Source organism: Rhynchophorus ferrugineus, unplaced genomic scaffold, assembly GCF_030347505.1.
Source record: "Rhynchophorus ferrugineus isolate W39M unplaced genomic scaffold, kcgeb_rfMv2 rfM1, whole genome shotgun sequence".
NCBI classification, from domain to species: domain Eukaryota; kingdom Metazoa; phylum Arthropoda; class Insecta; order Coleoptera; family Curculionidae; genus Rhynchophorus; species Rhynchophorus ferrugineus.
In genome coordinates this window covers 11,360,945-11,377,523 of record NW_027472580.1, presented here as the reverse complement: position 1 = coordinate 11,377,523, position 16,579 = coordinate 11,360,945, and the positions used below count along the sequence as shown (strand labels likewise).

The 16,579-nt window shown below is 29.0% G+C and overlaps 1 protein-coding gene and 2 long non-coding RNA genes across 3 annotated transcripts in view; 1 reads left to right on the top strand and 2 right to left on the bottom strand.

Moving 5' to 3' along the window:
- The window catches only part of LOC143204145 (uncharacterized), a 38,843-nt gene extending 26,278 nt beyond the window's left edge, over nucleotides 1-12,565 (bottom strand). The window contains exon 1 of the long non-coding RNA XR_013007529.1: nucleotides 12,442-12,565. This is a non-coding gene — a long non-coding RNA (uncharacterized LOC143204145). The remainder of the gene's footprint in view (nucleotides 1-12,441) is intronic.
- Nucleotides 1-15,399, top strand: part of LOC143203907 (integrin beta-nu) — a 33,520-nt gene extending 18,121 nt beyond the window's left edge. The window contains exons 7-14 of the mRNA XM_076416235.1: nucleotides 1,083-1,260; nucleotides 3,600-3,760; nucleotides 6,507-6,590; nucleotides 8,078-8,280; nucleotides 9,661-9,879; nucleotides 11,756-11,917; nucleotides 14,320-15,097; nucleotides 15,293-15,399. Coding sequence (XP_076272350.1) covers nucleotides 1,083-1,260; nucleotides 3,600-3,760; nucleotides 6,507-6,590; nucleotides 8,078-8,280; nucleotides 9,661-9,879; nucleotides 11,756-11,917; nucleotides 14,320-14,495 — 1,183 coding nt within the window. The 3' untranslated portion in view covers nucleotides 14,496-15,097; nucleotides 15,293-15,399. The remainder of the gene's footprint in view (nucleotides 1-1,082; nucleotides 1,261-3,599; nucleotides 3,761-6,506; nucleotides 6,591-8,077; nucleotides 8,281-9,660; nucleotides 9,880-11,755; nucleotides 11,918-14,319; nucleotides 15,098-15,292) is intronic.
- Nucleotides 15,400-15,871: 472 nt separating this feature from the next.
- On the bottom strand, nucleotides 15,872-16,544 carry LOC143204106 (uncharacterized). The gene is made up of 2 exons (XR_013007515.1): nucleotides 16,314-16,544; nucleotides 15,872-16,138 (listed from the first exon to the last, which is right to left on the bottom strand). It is a non-coding gene; the product is annotated as an uncharacterized LOC143204106 (long non-coding RNA).
- Between the last annotated feature and the right edge of the window lie 35 nt (nucleotides 16,545-16,579).

The following is a 16,579-nucleotide window of genomic DNA, read 5'->3' as shown; positions in this document are numbered from 1 at the left end:
TCAAGAAACACTACTGCTGCAATATATGCTGATGATATAGCGGTTTTATCATCACACAAGTATCAAATATCAGCCACAAGAAACCTCCAACTTAACACTTAACAAAGTCGAATTATAGTTGAAAAAGTGGCGGGAATACGGCAAATGAGACAAAATCTACCCATGTGACATTCAACCTTTGTAAAAGAATATATCACTTAGTAAAATTGAATAATCATGAACTTCCGCAAGAGACAAGTGTTAAATATCTGCGAATGCATTTTGATCGACGCTTGACATGGAAAAAACATATAAAGACAAGACGCAAACAGCTTGGGCTTAAATTCAACCAAATATATTAGACTGTGAGTTACAACTAGCAAATCTGATATAGATATCCTCCAGAGGTTCCAGAATAAAGTGTTCTTGAATAAAATTCACTCTTACACTGTTCAGTTTTAACACAGGCACTTGCACATCAGCAGTATACATCAAATATATATATATATATATATATATATATATATATATATATATATATATATATATATATATATATATATATATGTATATATATATATATATATATATATATATATATATATATATATATATATATATATATATATATATATATATATATATATATATATATATATGCCTTAAAATATAGTGTGATATGTGTGAAGTCCACATTCACACGTAATAAACTTCAAGAGCACCTAAATATAATATATCACTAACACAGTCATTTGGTAGTCTTCCCGGAGAAAGCCCTGTCTTCAAATGTCAAAACCATCCACGTAAAACTGTCAAATTACGGTACTACATAAGACCATATAGATTATGTTCTCTCATAGATAAAAGACCCATCTTCCAAGTTTTGAATTACACCTAGATAAACTATAAGTTTTTTGTGTTTAGCTTTAGTATTCAACCAATTATTCATCCTTAGACTTCTAATAATTAAAGTTAAACATTCCATAACACACCGGTACCGAGGAGAATGTGCCAAATATCGTGAAAATATTTCTATTTTAAATATCTGTAAAAAAATAAGTTATTCATCTAATAACATAAATCATTATATACAATATTTTTAGACAAGTGGAATTCTCGACAGACACCTCAGATATACCAGAGCTAGATGTTAAGTTTTTCTCAGACTGTAATCAGGGTAGTGTAACCGAAACTACCTTTTGTCAAAATATCGATCCTTATCAAAAAATAGATTTCAATGTGGAGCTGACATTGAAAGAATGGGTTAGCGACAGCAGATACGTAAGTAATAAGTTGTTTCATTAATCTATAAAATAAGGACTACTGCCTTCCTTAAAAAGGTCATAAAAAAGCACCATAAGTACGATAATTATATCGAGAAATAAAAAGATAACATTATTCCATCGTGTCGAAATATAAAAAAGTTAAACAATTATTTTGGACAAATTACAACTGTTTGAAAAAAAGAGATTATTTTTCATTTTTATTGAACAAGTATACGATTTTTTTAAAAATAGTAGAAGTCAAACTTTGTTGTAGTTGGACTTTGATACGATTGGAGAATATATAGAGTAGACTCACACCAAACTAAGTAGTAAAATAAGGAAATCGGTTCAGTAGAACTTGATATCATATCAACAATGTCGAGAAAAGTAGTTTCGAGAAAAACGCTATTAAAATTTTGTTTTTAGATATCAAACCTTTGCATTATGGGGTTTAGCTTTGAAAGCATGAAAAAACTTTTTTTCGAATTTCTATACCAGAATGCTCTTAGTTTTGGATAATATTACGCGCTGCTTTTGATGCCATATACGCCATACACAGTTATTATCTCCAAAAAAATCTTCAAGGAATAATATTGGTGGTTAAAATTTGAAAATACACGAATTTATCTTTCTTACTAACAAATATTTAAATATTAGTTAACATTTGTATGATATGTTTCAAAAACGCATAAAAACATTATCTAATCTGCAAATTATTAAATTGTAGTTCACAAATATGGAATATTTTTTAATTAACGTAATAATATATTCTAAGAATTTTTATATTTTTAATGAAAAGACCCCCATATATACAACATGCAATATAAAAATATAATAAAAATATTTGTTCTTTGAAATATCAGTGACTTTACTGATGCATCAAAACAATCAACATTCTTAGTCTATCCAAAGCAACAGTAAACTCACGTCATCTCAATTTATGTCGCTAAAACGTCGCAATGTTGACGCATTTAATTTTGAAATTTTACCCAATTTAGTTTATTTTAAGTTTTAATATATAGCAACAATCTAATATGAATAAAATAATGAAACAAAAATATTATAAAATATAATTTATTTCAATATTATAGTACAACTGGTGCATATATTATCGAAGGACTTGAATTATAGTTCATTAATCAGCCACACTAGTTTGTAGGTTAGAGTTATTTTATTATATTTACATTAGTCTCTTATTTAAAATACACATGGAGACTCCTTTGAAGAGTTAATTTACCTAATAGATAATTGTACAACTAAGCAATGTATTTTATTTTCACTACAGAACATATTTAGTTTTCAATATTTAAATTTCTTTATTACTGTATTTTCTTTATATACTACATATTTTCTCTAAAATTCTAAATATACTTTCTCTACATATTTACTATCTGTGTATATTTTTCTTGATAATATTAGATGTAACCACTACATCACTACATACTACATCCTAATGTATTTACCATATCTACAAAAGAGTTAGTACTCATTCTCTTCTCGTACATATTAAGCAAATGCTGTATGCATATGTATTCTGAACAATTATACACATATCTATGCATATAAGTCTTTTACGCGGTGTAGTACGATTTCTTGCATATATCCTATCTTTGAAATTGTCAAAATATCCATTATGAACTATCTATGTCTCATCTGAATACACAAATTGAAATAATAAATCTTACTTGATTTTGTTATATGCTTTTAAAAATCGTATAATAGTATTAAATGTTTATATTAAAAAATCTACAATTTGTTTTTATGCCTTATATATATTTGATTTCTGATATAGCTGATCAAAATATCAAGCTGATCTTTCGTCACCCGCTTTGTACGAGGGCAGTTTCTTTTCGGTGAATACAAAATTATATTTTTCAATTTTTGAGATGTTTTTGTGACTATGCCCTTGCTATTAATCAGTGTAGCTACAACACGCTAAACATTATAATATTTTACTAGCAAGAGAGGGCCTCATTTATCTCGTTCTTCTTCGAAGTATGTTAACTGATTTCTTTCGACTGTTTTCGGCATTTTCAACCAAAGTAATAATAAGTCATCTGAAGTTAATAAAAACAAGCAAAGTGTTAAGATAGCATTTGCCGGTTATTACAGCAAAATCTATTATAATTAACATTTTGAAGAATTTTGCAAAGGTTTGACAACCGGACGACTTTTGTAAGCTAAATCGGTTACATGTTTGAACGTATCATACAGCTTTGTACATTAAACATCTTGATGACGTGAGTTCACTGTTATTTTGAATATAATTTTCAACATATATATAATTGATTAGACTGTTAATTAATAATATTGAAGTAGAATTAAAGAAAATCATTAATTTTTTTATATTTACAGAGAAGAATTATTATTAGAGAGAAGAACATCAATGAAGAACTTACTATAGATATAAATTTCCCTGACAAATGCAATTGCATTAACTTAGATGCTGCCCTTAAAAATGTAACCTGTAATAATGGTATCTTGTCATGCGGCAAATGCATTTGTAATAAGGGATGGTAAGTGTATTTCAATTATATAATATACATTTTGAAAAAATGGTGATGGTGATTTAGAGTGATATAACAAACGTTTAAATAAATTGTGTTAGGTGCTTTTATGTAACTACACTACATGATGATAAAAAGTTACTTGTTGATAAAAATTGCTACAATATATATATATATATATATATATATATATATATATTAAAATATTGTTCTATAACATCTTCACAATATTGCGATACTATTTCTAAAGAACCAAAGAAGGAGCCATTCTGCATCGATCTAAACAAGTGGTAATCAGTCCTATGTATGGTAAGTACGGTGTCTGCAACAAAAATTCCTATTCACACTGTAACAGTGTATCAATCACCTTTATTCCAATATGTGGCTGAGCAAGAAATCCGTTTTATTTAATTTGTTCAACTGACATCAGTGGACATCTACAGCAATAACAACAACAGCTCAAGAAAGGTTAACAGAACATCATTCGCTATGAATATTATTCTCCAGTGTCGATGCTAGTGGCTCTCCTAAAGTAATCGATGACTGCACTTTTCACCGTCGGTACACAATACGCCACAGAGAGCTCTTCTTTTTTGCCTGGAAAGCAATGAAACTGCGATGTTGAAACAGTTCTTTTAGATATTTCCAATCACATGTAATCTAACACCTGGGAATAGTTATTAGCTTCCAATTCATTCTCCTTACCCTTTTTTGGTCATCCTAACTATTCATTGTCCATTACATTAAAAGCACCACTTTTAAATTTTTAAAACCAAAAGTGAAAATTGCTTTTTGAGAGAGTGGCATCATAAGAAGTATCTAAAAATGTATAATAGTCTTCGACAGCAAATTTATTCAAATTAAACAACAATAAGACACAATTTTAAAAATAATTCAATAATCCTAAAGGGAAACCCGATATTTTATATCGAGAAATATTAAAAAAATTTAAAACTTACCTCAAGTTGCTTAACAATTGTTCACATTATTGCTTAGCATTCACCACTAGATATCGCTGACTAACATATCTACAAGCACCTAATGTATTACAGGGGTTTTGCCGAAAGTTGCCAAAATTAAACAAATTAGTGTTAAATTAAAGTTAAAAACATTCTATATAATCCCAGTAAGATATTTGGTAGCTTTGTTGAATTGAATCAAAGTTGTATAGTATACAGACGAGCTTAATTATGAGTCAATGTTTCAATAAAATAGAAGCGATATATAGAATGCGATCTTCGATATATAAAGTTCTAGCCAAGTTTTCATTGTCTAAACCACCAGAGCTAAAGCTAACTTACTACCGGGGAAATTTAAAAAGTATAATTTCAATAAAAACTTATTAAACAATAATAATAATATATAAAATCTAATAATTTATTAATTTTATTTAAATATTAGTTTATACATATTATTAGTATTTACATAAAAAATAATAAATACTGACAACTGATAACTTAATTTTGAATTATAGATTGTTATTGCCTCTGACATTTTACAGTAAGAAACTATAAATTAAAAAATTATTTTCCACAATATTCTATATAATCTAAAATTAGCTAAAAGAAATTTTCTTAATACAGTAATTATATGTTACAATCTTGATTACGAAAACCCCCCTTTCTTTCTTATATATTTTTATAGGCACTTAATTGGACAATGATCATTTTTCGATGATTTTTCAATTTTTTTCACAAGCAGAACTATATTATTCTAGGGACAACTTGACACAAAGACCAATTAAAATACGTTTCTGGTATCGTCAAATGATATTTAGATAATACAACATAATAGCAGAATCATATCTATATCAATATATATAACAATTCTTCCTTGCAATATTGCCATATATACACTGAGTTCTTAATATTTTTGGTGTTATACTATCCCGATCTTAACAGCAAGAAGTTGAAAACCTTCTCTTCAAACTTCCCAATTTACTTACTTAATTCTATTAAATAACTTGTAGCCATATTTTTCTTTTCGATAGATTAAGGAAAATGATCTGTGAATATACACATATCATATATTTCAATTCCTATAATAATTTCATTAGTTAAGCAATGCTTTTCCACATTCAAGTCAATACCCATCTGGCCAGTCTGAACTGTAAATAATAACCTTCCTTTTCGGAAACTTGATATAGGAGATCATAAGACGTTTCCTGACATTCATTATTTTTTACTTTTAAAAAGCTTTCTTGTGCTAGACCCTTTGGAGATTATTTAATTTTATTTGAACTTTCACATCCTGAAAAGTACTGTTATGTTTCTGCGTTTAAACAATATTATTTAGCTTAAATACTACAAAAAAGCTATTACGTAAAAACAGCATATTCCCTTAAAATTAAACAAACTTAATCTTAAAGAAATCTTCCATCATTTTACCTCCGGCCTTCTGGTGAGTTAGATGTACAGTGTGATTATGGCCCATTTAAGTTCCTATTCTATATTTGTTGATATATTTATATATTTAATATGCCATAGACATATGACAAGCATTTTAAGAGTGTACAATTTATTTTATTTAAAATATTTTATATATTTTATTTTACTGACTCACTCTTAAGATGTCCATATAATCACGCTATAGAACATATAAAACTCACGCATCTTGTACAGTTGTCATGAGATCGTTGTCGAGGTTTTATAAATGTCGATATTCGTTGGCCGTTTTAAAGGAACGGTATGCTATTTTTACATCTAAAATATACATCAAGAATTTCTAGTATAATGAGATTATCTTTAAAATATAGGAAGGGGGATCGATGTAGCGAAGAATGTCTTGATTCATTGGACGGATGTATTGAAAGAGGCGCCAGTAATTTCTGTTCAGGAAAGTAAGTAATTGTTACATGATATACAACAATTATTTTTTTTATTTTATTTTATTTATAATTTGTTATTAATATCTACAATTTACAAGTAGGCAATGAATATATTTTGATAATTTCTATTATACAATATAACTATATTGGCATGTAGAAGATCGCTTCAGTCCTTTGCTGTACAAACTTATAGTCAACATTTTAATCTAAAGATTAAAATTATTATTATAAAAGAAAAAGATTATTATTCTACTCACACTCTACGTGTCTATTAATCAGTTCGTATCGTAGTATGCTTTTGAGCTTACGCACTTTACTGTCATCGCGCACATTTAACTGTTTGGCCATTGCATTTTCTCGAGCACTTTCCACTAACACCTTGAATCACACTCATTATGGGCTGAATTAGTTTATTGTAGACGTAATATGGGGTATCAACAATGGCTCGCAACACTTTAATCCGAACATCTATAATTCATTTTTACTGGGCGACAAGTGCTTCTACAAAGGGTGAATGTCACATGACTAGATTTTGTCTCATTTGCTTTGATACGCGATGATTTCAATCACAATTTAACTTTGTTTAGTTGAAGTTGGAGGTTTCTTGTGGCTGATATTGGACATTCGTGTGATGATAAAACCTCTGTATTGTCAGCATATGTTGCAATGGTGGTGTTTTTTGAGGTCGGTAGGTTCGCTCTATCCAATAGATATAATAATGGACCAATTAAACTACCCTGCGGAATACCTGAATATATCGGATATAGATCAGTATAACGTCATCCTGTTTCACAACAAACTGCCTGTCTGTCAGGTATGCTTTCAGTAGATGAAAGTGTGTGTGGGGCAAAAGCTTATTCAAGTATCAGCTTATCTGGAAAGTAGACCTCCCTAGCGACGCTGACCTTCTCATTGGACCCAAATTTCTGTTCGGTGAGTGACTCTTTCAAGTGCGGAAATAAAAAGAAGGGGCACCGGGCCAAATCTGTAGACTACGATGGATGGAGCAGCAATTATCCCCGTAACCCAATCTAACCAATCTGTCCGTTCCAAATGCGGAGGTGTAGGTACTTTTTATTCGCCAAATGTGACCATTTCTCTCTGCAATTCGGCGACGGCATCGACAGAGAGCAAGAGTCGTTGTATCATATACAAATATATACCCATCGTGATATTTTCCATTGGTGGTATCTCAAATGATGTGATACACCGGCTTTAGTTTATTTTATTGTATTGACTTCATGTTTGACTCTACGAATTCTGGTTGTAATATAAGATTTTAATAACTCAGTGTGTTGTTTCCGTAACATTTCCTGTAGATTATGCACAAGATCGTGATGTCAAATCTTATCGAAGACTTGTGATGCATCTAAAAATATAGCTGAACATACCTTTTACCTTCATTGGCAACATAGGCGAACCGATTCTATAATTTAACATTAAAATGTATCACTAAAAAACATTAAAATATACAAATCTCATTTTTTAATTGTTTTTAGAGGAAACTGCGTTTGTGGAAAGTGTGAGTGTAATGAACCTTATGTGGGTACTTACTGTGAATATGAGTGCCCTACAGACGGAAATGGTAGGATATGCAGCGATCACGGAACATGCAATGATGGAACGTGTACTTGTAATTCAGATTATTCTGGGCATGAATGTTCGTGTCATAAATCAACAGACCGTTGCAAATTCGGATCAGGTATGCCAATTCAATTCAAATTTAAATAATCAACAAGTTTTGCTTAACTGTGACAACCTTGGTTTATAAATATAAATCTGAATGTTTACTTACTAGACCTATAAATTAATTTTAGAGAATTTACAATAGATAGTGTTTCTGTGTACTAGGTTACCGAAAAATCATTACCGGTTTCACTAACAGATGTATCTAGGCTTATGCCATAGTGTAATATATAGAGTGTTAACTTTAATACATTTAATTTCAGAACGGTGCTCTTATTATGGTAAAATCAAGGAGTTAATACTAATATGAGATAAACTCTTGTGTATAAAACTCATCTTGTTGGTCTACAAATTGTATTATTTTATTTTATATAAATGAATTTTTAACATCCTTGTTGAAAGTGTTATATCGGTTAAGAGGCCTTAAGTCAAAATATTAATTATAAGTATCTTAACCAATCTACATTTGTCTCAAGTAAATGAACCCCTTTAAAATAATTAAGTTTTTAATTAACGGCACTTTACAAACAACTTTTTAAGGGTAACAAAAACTTTTCATGTATTATAATCACATTTACTTTTAATGAAATCTGGTCTGTCTGAACTGGAAATAATAACCTTCCTTTTCGGAAACTTGATATAGGAGATCATAAGACGTTTCCTAACATTCATTATTTTTTACTTTTAAAAAGCTTTCCTGTGCTAGACCCTTTGGAGATTATTTAATTTTATTTGAACTTTCACATCATGGAAAGTACTGTTATGTTTCTGCGTTTAAACAATATTATTTAGCTTAAGTACTACGAAAAAGCTATTATGTAAAAACAGCATATTCCCTTAAAATTAAACAAACTTAATCTTAAAGAAATCTTCCATCATTTTACCTCCGGCCCTCTTTTCATGTATTATAATCACATTTACTTTTAATGAAATTTTGCCATCGCCAAATTTGGATATATTTTTGAGTGTGGGTAATGTTTTCATGATTTCTTCTGTTGTATTGCTGTAAAGAACAATATATATGAATATAAATTCTCTATATAAATAATTGTATACATACCAGGTAAAATAAATACTGTCATTTGACAATGAAGCGAATTTTATAGGCAGGTTTGGTTACACTGTCGGTCATATCAGGCATCACTATATCCTTTTTTAACTAGAATAAAATGAGACGGAAAATACTGTATGAAAATACTGATATATATATATATATATATATATATATATATATATATATATATATATATATAGATATATATATATATATATATATATATATATATATATATAGATATATATATATATATATATAGATATATATATATATATATATATATATATATATATATATATATATATAATAAAATATAATATAATATAATTTTGGTTACAGATATTATCTGCCAGGGGAATGGAGAATGTGAATGTAACAAATGTAATTGTGATGCTGGATATTCTGGAACATACTGTGAGAGGGTCAATAAGACAAATATATTTTGCGATGATATTGAAGATAGTGTCTTAAGCACTAGTGATAATGCTATAATGCCAACAATAGTATCAAGCAACAATGTAACATTAAAACTAATCAGCAATAACACCGAGGAATGCCGTAAGTTAATACTGTTTAATTATTTTAATATTTTAATAAAGCCTTAATTCGCATTTATCATTGTTTTCCAATTCCTATCGTAATAGTACTACATTTTTAGCATCAATGGGAATATTCTCATCATCCTCACTATGTATATATTGCTTCTTATGATTATTGATCTGCTTAACTTCTTCCTTGCATCAATTTTTCTTTATATGATTCTATCAATTCTGGTTGTGCTAACATTATCTCCGTATATATATATATATATATATATATATATATATATATATATATATATATATATATATATATATATATGTATATATATATAGACCGCATCCGAATTTAATTACGATAATATTAAAATATTTCTTTTTGATCACTTCATATTTCCCGATTCATTCATCCAGATTGATTTATAATTTCGGGATGGGAAAGACTCCTTCAGCTACGAACATCTCACGCCAATAGAACACTTGGGAAACGCTCGGAAATTCTACGATTTCGGGCCTTCTTCAATTTTATGCTTATAGCCATCATAAGTCGTCTTGTACTAGGTCTAATGTCTTACACGTTTACTACCCCTAGTACCCGAACCCCATTATCGTGAACACTCGACAACGAGCCGATTACTTTTTGCATACTTTTTGCTAGCCACGTGTTATCTGTTTGCTCTGTGCCTTTCTTATCTTGGCCTAGCTATACTAGACAATCTATATTTTATATTATCTGAAGTCATAATTATTTTCCCATGTCACATATATTACAAAAAAAATAGATGTAAAGTGTAAAATGCTAAACGTGATCTTCTGTAAATCTAGAAGAATAGTTTACAGATATTGTAAATATAAGAGACCAGCTTGCAAAGACGCGTGTAAAAAGGCAAGAGTTATATAATGAACGTCTTCAAGCTAATAGATTGAGACAACGAGAATATGCAAACAATGGCATGCATTTAAGGACAAAAGCGAATTAGCTGGTATTTGTTGCAAATTAGGAGAAGTTCCAATTCCCTTATTAAATATACCCTCAAAGTCATTAAAAATACCATTAGCTGAATCCATATTCAAATCTTGCTTCCAAATTATATAATTTGGAGCAACAAAAATGCAATATCATAATAGTTAGTACTGTTACTGGATTATCTGCTAAACTGATACCAGATTCGTGATAGGAGCAAATGTACTTTTTTATTATTACGGCACTTCCTACTCTTGTGATACTAGCTAGATATATGGTGAGACAAAAATTGTATACTATAAATTTCAAAAAGGATTTCTTTATCAAGTGGGTTTCAAATACACCTATTTTTTCCAGTTTTAGAAATATAATGTAATTTTTGAAATTTCGTTATTTGTTATTTATTGTTCTTGAGGCCACAGGCCTATTGTTTTGATTAAGGTTCATTTATGATAATTTTCCTGTTTGTCCAACTTTGCTATATGCCTTAACAGCAATTCGTTGATTGTCACTTCTTCATTTTTTTCTTTGGTAATTGTTGCTTTTACTTTGGGCATAGATCATTTTATTATTAATTTGGATACATCCTTTATTTTCTTTTCCGTCAATCTTTCTTTTAGTTTAGCCCGAGTGATTTTTCTCCTCTCTTGTGCTGTTTTAGCAACTACACATTATGTCTAATTTGCTGGGTACTTTATTTTGTCTTAGCTTTTTAGATTTTTTTATAGTAATTTGTTTGCCTGGACATTTTACACCAGATCCATTGTCCATACCCACATGTACCCAATGTGATTTTACGCGATAATACCATCTGTTGTAAACCCTTTATGATTAATTTATAGACTTGATAGTAAATAATTGCAATAATATATGAATATAACTTTTTTGTTTACAATATATCTTATACCTAAAATATTTCAATTATTTTCAGGCCAATCTTGTGTGTATTTAAAATATGTTAATACTAAAAAATGTTACGTAGAGTACTGTTATGAAAAAGGCACTGATAATAACATTATCATAAATACCCAGCCCAAAAACAACATGAAATGTTCGATTACTACTCAAGCCATGAGCTCATACCTGGGGATAGGTAAGTTATAGTCTATGGAATAAAACAATGAAATGACCTCATCAAAATTTATGACGTCAAAACGTTTTTAGCTTTGACCTATAAAATATAATATAAAACATTATATTATATTATATTATATTATATATATATATATATATATATATATATATATATATAAATCATATTTTATATAAATTATTATAACGCTACAGTACATCTAATAGAAAGGAAAATTTTGTCTGACCCTAAAACGAATTTACAATTTGCAACAGGCCCAAATTGATGACGTGAGTTCATTGCCGTTTTGAATAGACCATATAAAACTTTTGTTTCGGAATGCGAAAACTAGCTAGCATTAAATAGCAGAAAAAAGTACGAGAAGGCGACTGTACATTACCGTATAAATCTGCAGCATTAAATGAAAAAATGTTTTATATGCGAAGAAAAATCAAATTTCAGAATTCCACACGCTTCACCAATATATATCTCTAATCACAATACACGCAAGCACAAACAAAATACACCCTTGATATAAAATTCACAAAGGGTCTCTGAAATAATAAAATATACCTTAAAAGTAAATTAAATATATAACGTGTGTGAAAATTAATTCAATATTAGTAAGTCTGTCGATCTGATGCATGTTGATTACCTTTTCCACAATTATTTACCAACTGTCTTGTTTAGACGACAGTAAAAGACCTCGCCATCCATGCCTATACAAGTTTCTATTAGCTAGGACTGCACATGCGCACTCCCCTAGAGTACTTGCTACATTATCTGCAAAATAATTAGTGCCCATTTTCTTTATTAATGATATTTATCCTCTGCACTTGTGGGGCATCTATTTGTCTTACGTCTGACAAAATTCTCTCTGTTGTTACACCAGGTTTCAATTTTTCAATAATAATACCTATAATATATATATATATATATATATATATATATATATATATATATATATATATATATATATATATATATATATCACTACATAGTATAAAACAAAGTCGCCTTTTCTGTCCCTATATCCCTATGTGCGCTTAAATCTTTAAAACTACGCAACGGATTTTAATGCGGTTTTTTTCAATAGATAGAGTCTTTCAAGAGGAAGGTTTATATGTATAATACATGCATAATATACTAAGGCAACATTGCTAATTTTAGAGGTTTCTAACGTGATGTCGTAAATTAACCTATTTTTTTAGGCTTATTTAGCAATTAGCAAAAACGCTGCCTAACCCTACGAGTTAGATCAAATTAATGTACTACAGTATTGTACACCATAAAAAGGTCTACAAAAAAGTCCGCGATGGTATATGTTTATCTTTTAGGGATAACCCACATTAACCATTTTTATTGTTTACTTTTTACGTGAGAAAATGGCTTATTTACGAAGCTATTTTAAGCAATACGGCATTATTCCTTATCGAATTAAGTACCTTAAATACAGTGTGCAATTAATATAGATCAATATGGTTCCTTACAGCATGTAAATTAAACAAATATTTTCGGAGATATTACAAATTTAAAATTTGCGTTTAAAAATGTGTAATGTAATAAAAATTTTATGAATTTAGATATTCCAAAGATAGCAGGAAATCTTCATAGTAAGTATAGGGGAAGAGGAATTGTTTTACTCCAAATTTAATGCATGCAGGCCAAGGGCAGTAATGAATGAACCAAAAATACTGGATCGATTTTAATCATGTTTTCATTGAGTGACATAGGCATATATATTTTATGCCCGTGCAAAGTCGGAGCGGGCCGCTATGTTTTATATACAACGTTCATATTTTTTTCTGTAGTGTATTTAATTTAGTATCAGCATTGCACCCGTGCGAAGCCGGGGCGGGTCGCTAGTATATATATATATATATATATATATATATATATATATTATATATATATATATATATATATATATATATATATATAATAATATAACATACCTTTACAATAATCTTCAAATAAGTTCTGTTTCCATATTATTTAACATATCCTTTGTTCCATAACAGTCAACAAAATTAGTGTTATAAAATTATAATATTTTACTAATAATTCATACCTTATACCAATACTTTCGCATTATCTGCTGTTAATTTTACCTATGGAATAATTATATTACCTCAGTAAAATGTAAATACAAAATTGACCTAAACATGACATCTAACCACAACTAAGACTGTGGTACGAAACGAGTGGTACAAAAGGACGCGAGTTGTGAAAACTGTCAAGTTAGATTAGAACAAGTACGCATGTGCGGTCCTAGCTAATAGAAACTTGTATAGGCATGGACTGTGAGGTCTTTTACTGCCGTCTGTCTTGTTTTCATCGCTACTGTCGGAATTTTTGATCAGTATATGTTTTATGATTTTAGGTTTAACTATTGTTCAAGTGTTAATTTTTATACATTTCAGCATTATTTTCAACAATAGTGGCTGCTGGTATTGCATACATCTTTTGGAAGAAATGGAGAATTTATAAATTGGATCAGGCGGAATATAAGAAATACGAAGAAATGCAATTGATAGAGAGACAGGAAGAAAATCCTTTATACAATTCTCCATATCGCAAATACAGTGTGCCCAAATAACATTTTCTTTATGTAAAAAATCGGACTATTCAGTGATTTTGAAAAATACGCTTATTCGCAGTTATAGAAACCCTCAAATATATTTTTATTATACTAGTGATCGTTGATCGAATTTCGACCACAATTTATGATTATCATGTATCATTTATTATCATGTTTCACTCATAATAAAGTAAAGTGAACAAAAATGATACATTTCTAAAACTTACTTTCACAATATTTTCAATGTTTGTGCTTCAGAAATATATTTGATAGATAACATTAATTAAATTAATAAATGCCGGTATATTAAAACATCTATTAAAATAACTATTTTCTCATATAAATTTAAATTACTACACCACTGAACATTATAACAAAGTATCATAAGTAAAATTATTTTCAAAACTGTAACAACTTCTGAGTATTAAATACAAGCATACATAGACTTTGTTTACTTTTATGTAATAAAAATAAGTATGGAATAATAAATGAAGTAGTACATGTGTGTATATCGAAACAGAGAATATACAAATAACTCAATTTTAAATATTTGACTTTAGTATGTATATTAAAACAATAAAAATCACAATAAGGTAATTTATTTTTTACAATTTAGGAATGTATATTAAAGGAATATATTTACAATCAGTAAATTAACTATTGATTTTTCAAAACTTAGGTCTATAAAGTAATTAATCAAAATAATTGATACAATGTTTAAACAATAAAACGTCATATAGTTGCATATCTTATATACTAATATTAACATTAACCGTTAAATACTGTAATTTTTACCAATACTTTAAAATTGTTAGAGATTTACTGTTAATAATTCGTAATTTCTTTTGTCATAGGAGTTTCATATATGCAAATAATGTAATTTCACTATTTTTAAGAATAAAATTTATTTTTATTTAATGTATTTATTCCTTATACAATTGTTAATTATCAGACATATTTTAGTAATACAATAATAATATTGTTAAACTTTACAACTTAATAATCCAAGATACCTAATTTAAAATTAGTGCAGTTTTTGAAGGTCGCCTAAACTCCTCAAACTTTCAAAGTTCACATATAATGTACTTAAACTACAATTATATTTACATAAAACTTTTAATTCTATAGTGTATTTTACTTTCATTACAGAGCATATTTTCAATTTACGTTTAGTTCTTGTTTCCTTCGGTGCAATATTTCCTTGAAAGGTCATTCTGATGTTATCGTATTTCTCCTTAGTTTGTTCTATTACAACCTTTCTTAATAAAACTAGACCTACTCACTACATTCTCCCTAATGTATTTGCCATATCTGCAAAAAGCTACTATTTTTTAGCGTCATATATTTTAAACAAAGGCCCATGTATGTTCTAAACAATTACACACATATCTATACACATAAATCACACTCTACAATATGATTTTCTACAGTTATCCCATATTAATTGAATACTCACCTTTGTTTCTTTCCAGACTTATCACCCTTTCTTAGTAATTGTTAACAGTGAATCATAATCCCACATTCAGAAAGATTCATTCAATCACTGTCACTTTTGGAATCGTTATTCAAGTAAATAACTAAACTATTAATTTCCAATATATCTAACACTGGTTCACGATTCCGCCATTTGTTAATTGCATCTTCGGTGTCTGATCCAGTTCCTCCAAACAAAAGGTTTTATTGTAAACAATACTATCGTTACTCTGATCTTATAGTAATTAATTAGTAGTTAATCTAGAAAGTAATTAATTAGTAATTTTTGTGGTTTAATTTTAAATTAGTTATTTTTTTAAAGTCTCCTTTTTACCGACAAGGGTTTATCCCGATTAGACCTACCGTTTAACGGGGGCTCCGAACCACGGTCCTCGGCATTAAACCTGTCGACAGTCGAGTGACTAAATTTAGAAACCATTCCAGAAGGCATCTGGTCTTACCCAGCCTAGTTACTGGCGTGACTAGGATCATTTTCCCTTTCGGATTTTGCACTCTTACCTAAGACAATCACAGATATTAATCAATTACAAACAAAAATTTTCGACCATGCCCCAGCAGGATTCGAACCCGCGACTATCGCAACAGTAGATGAACCATCCTGTCGTCTT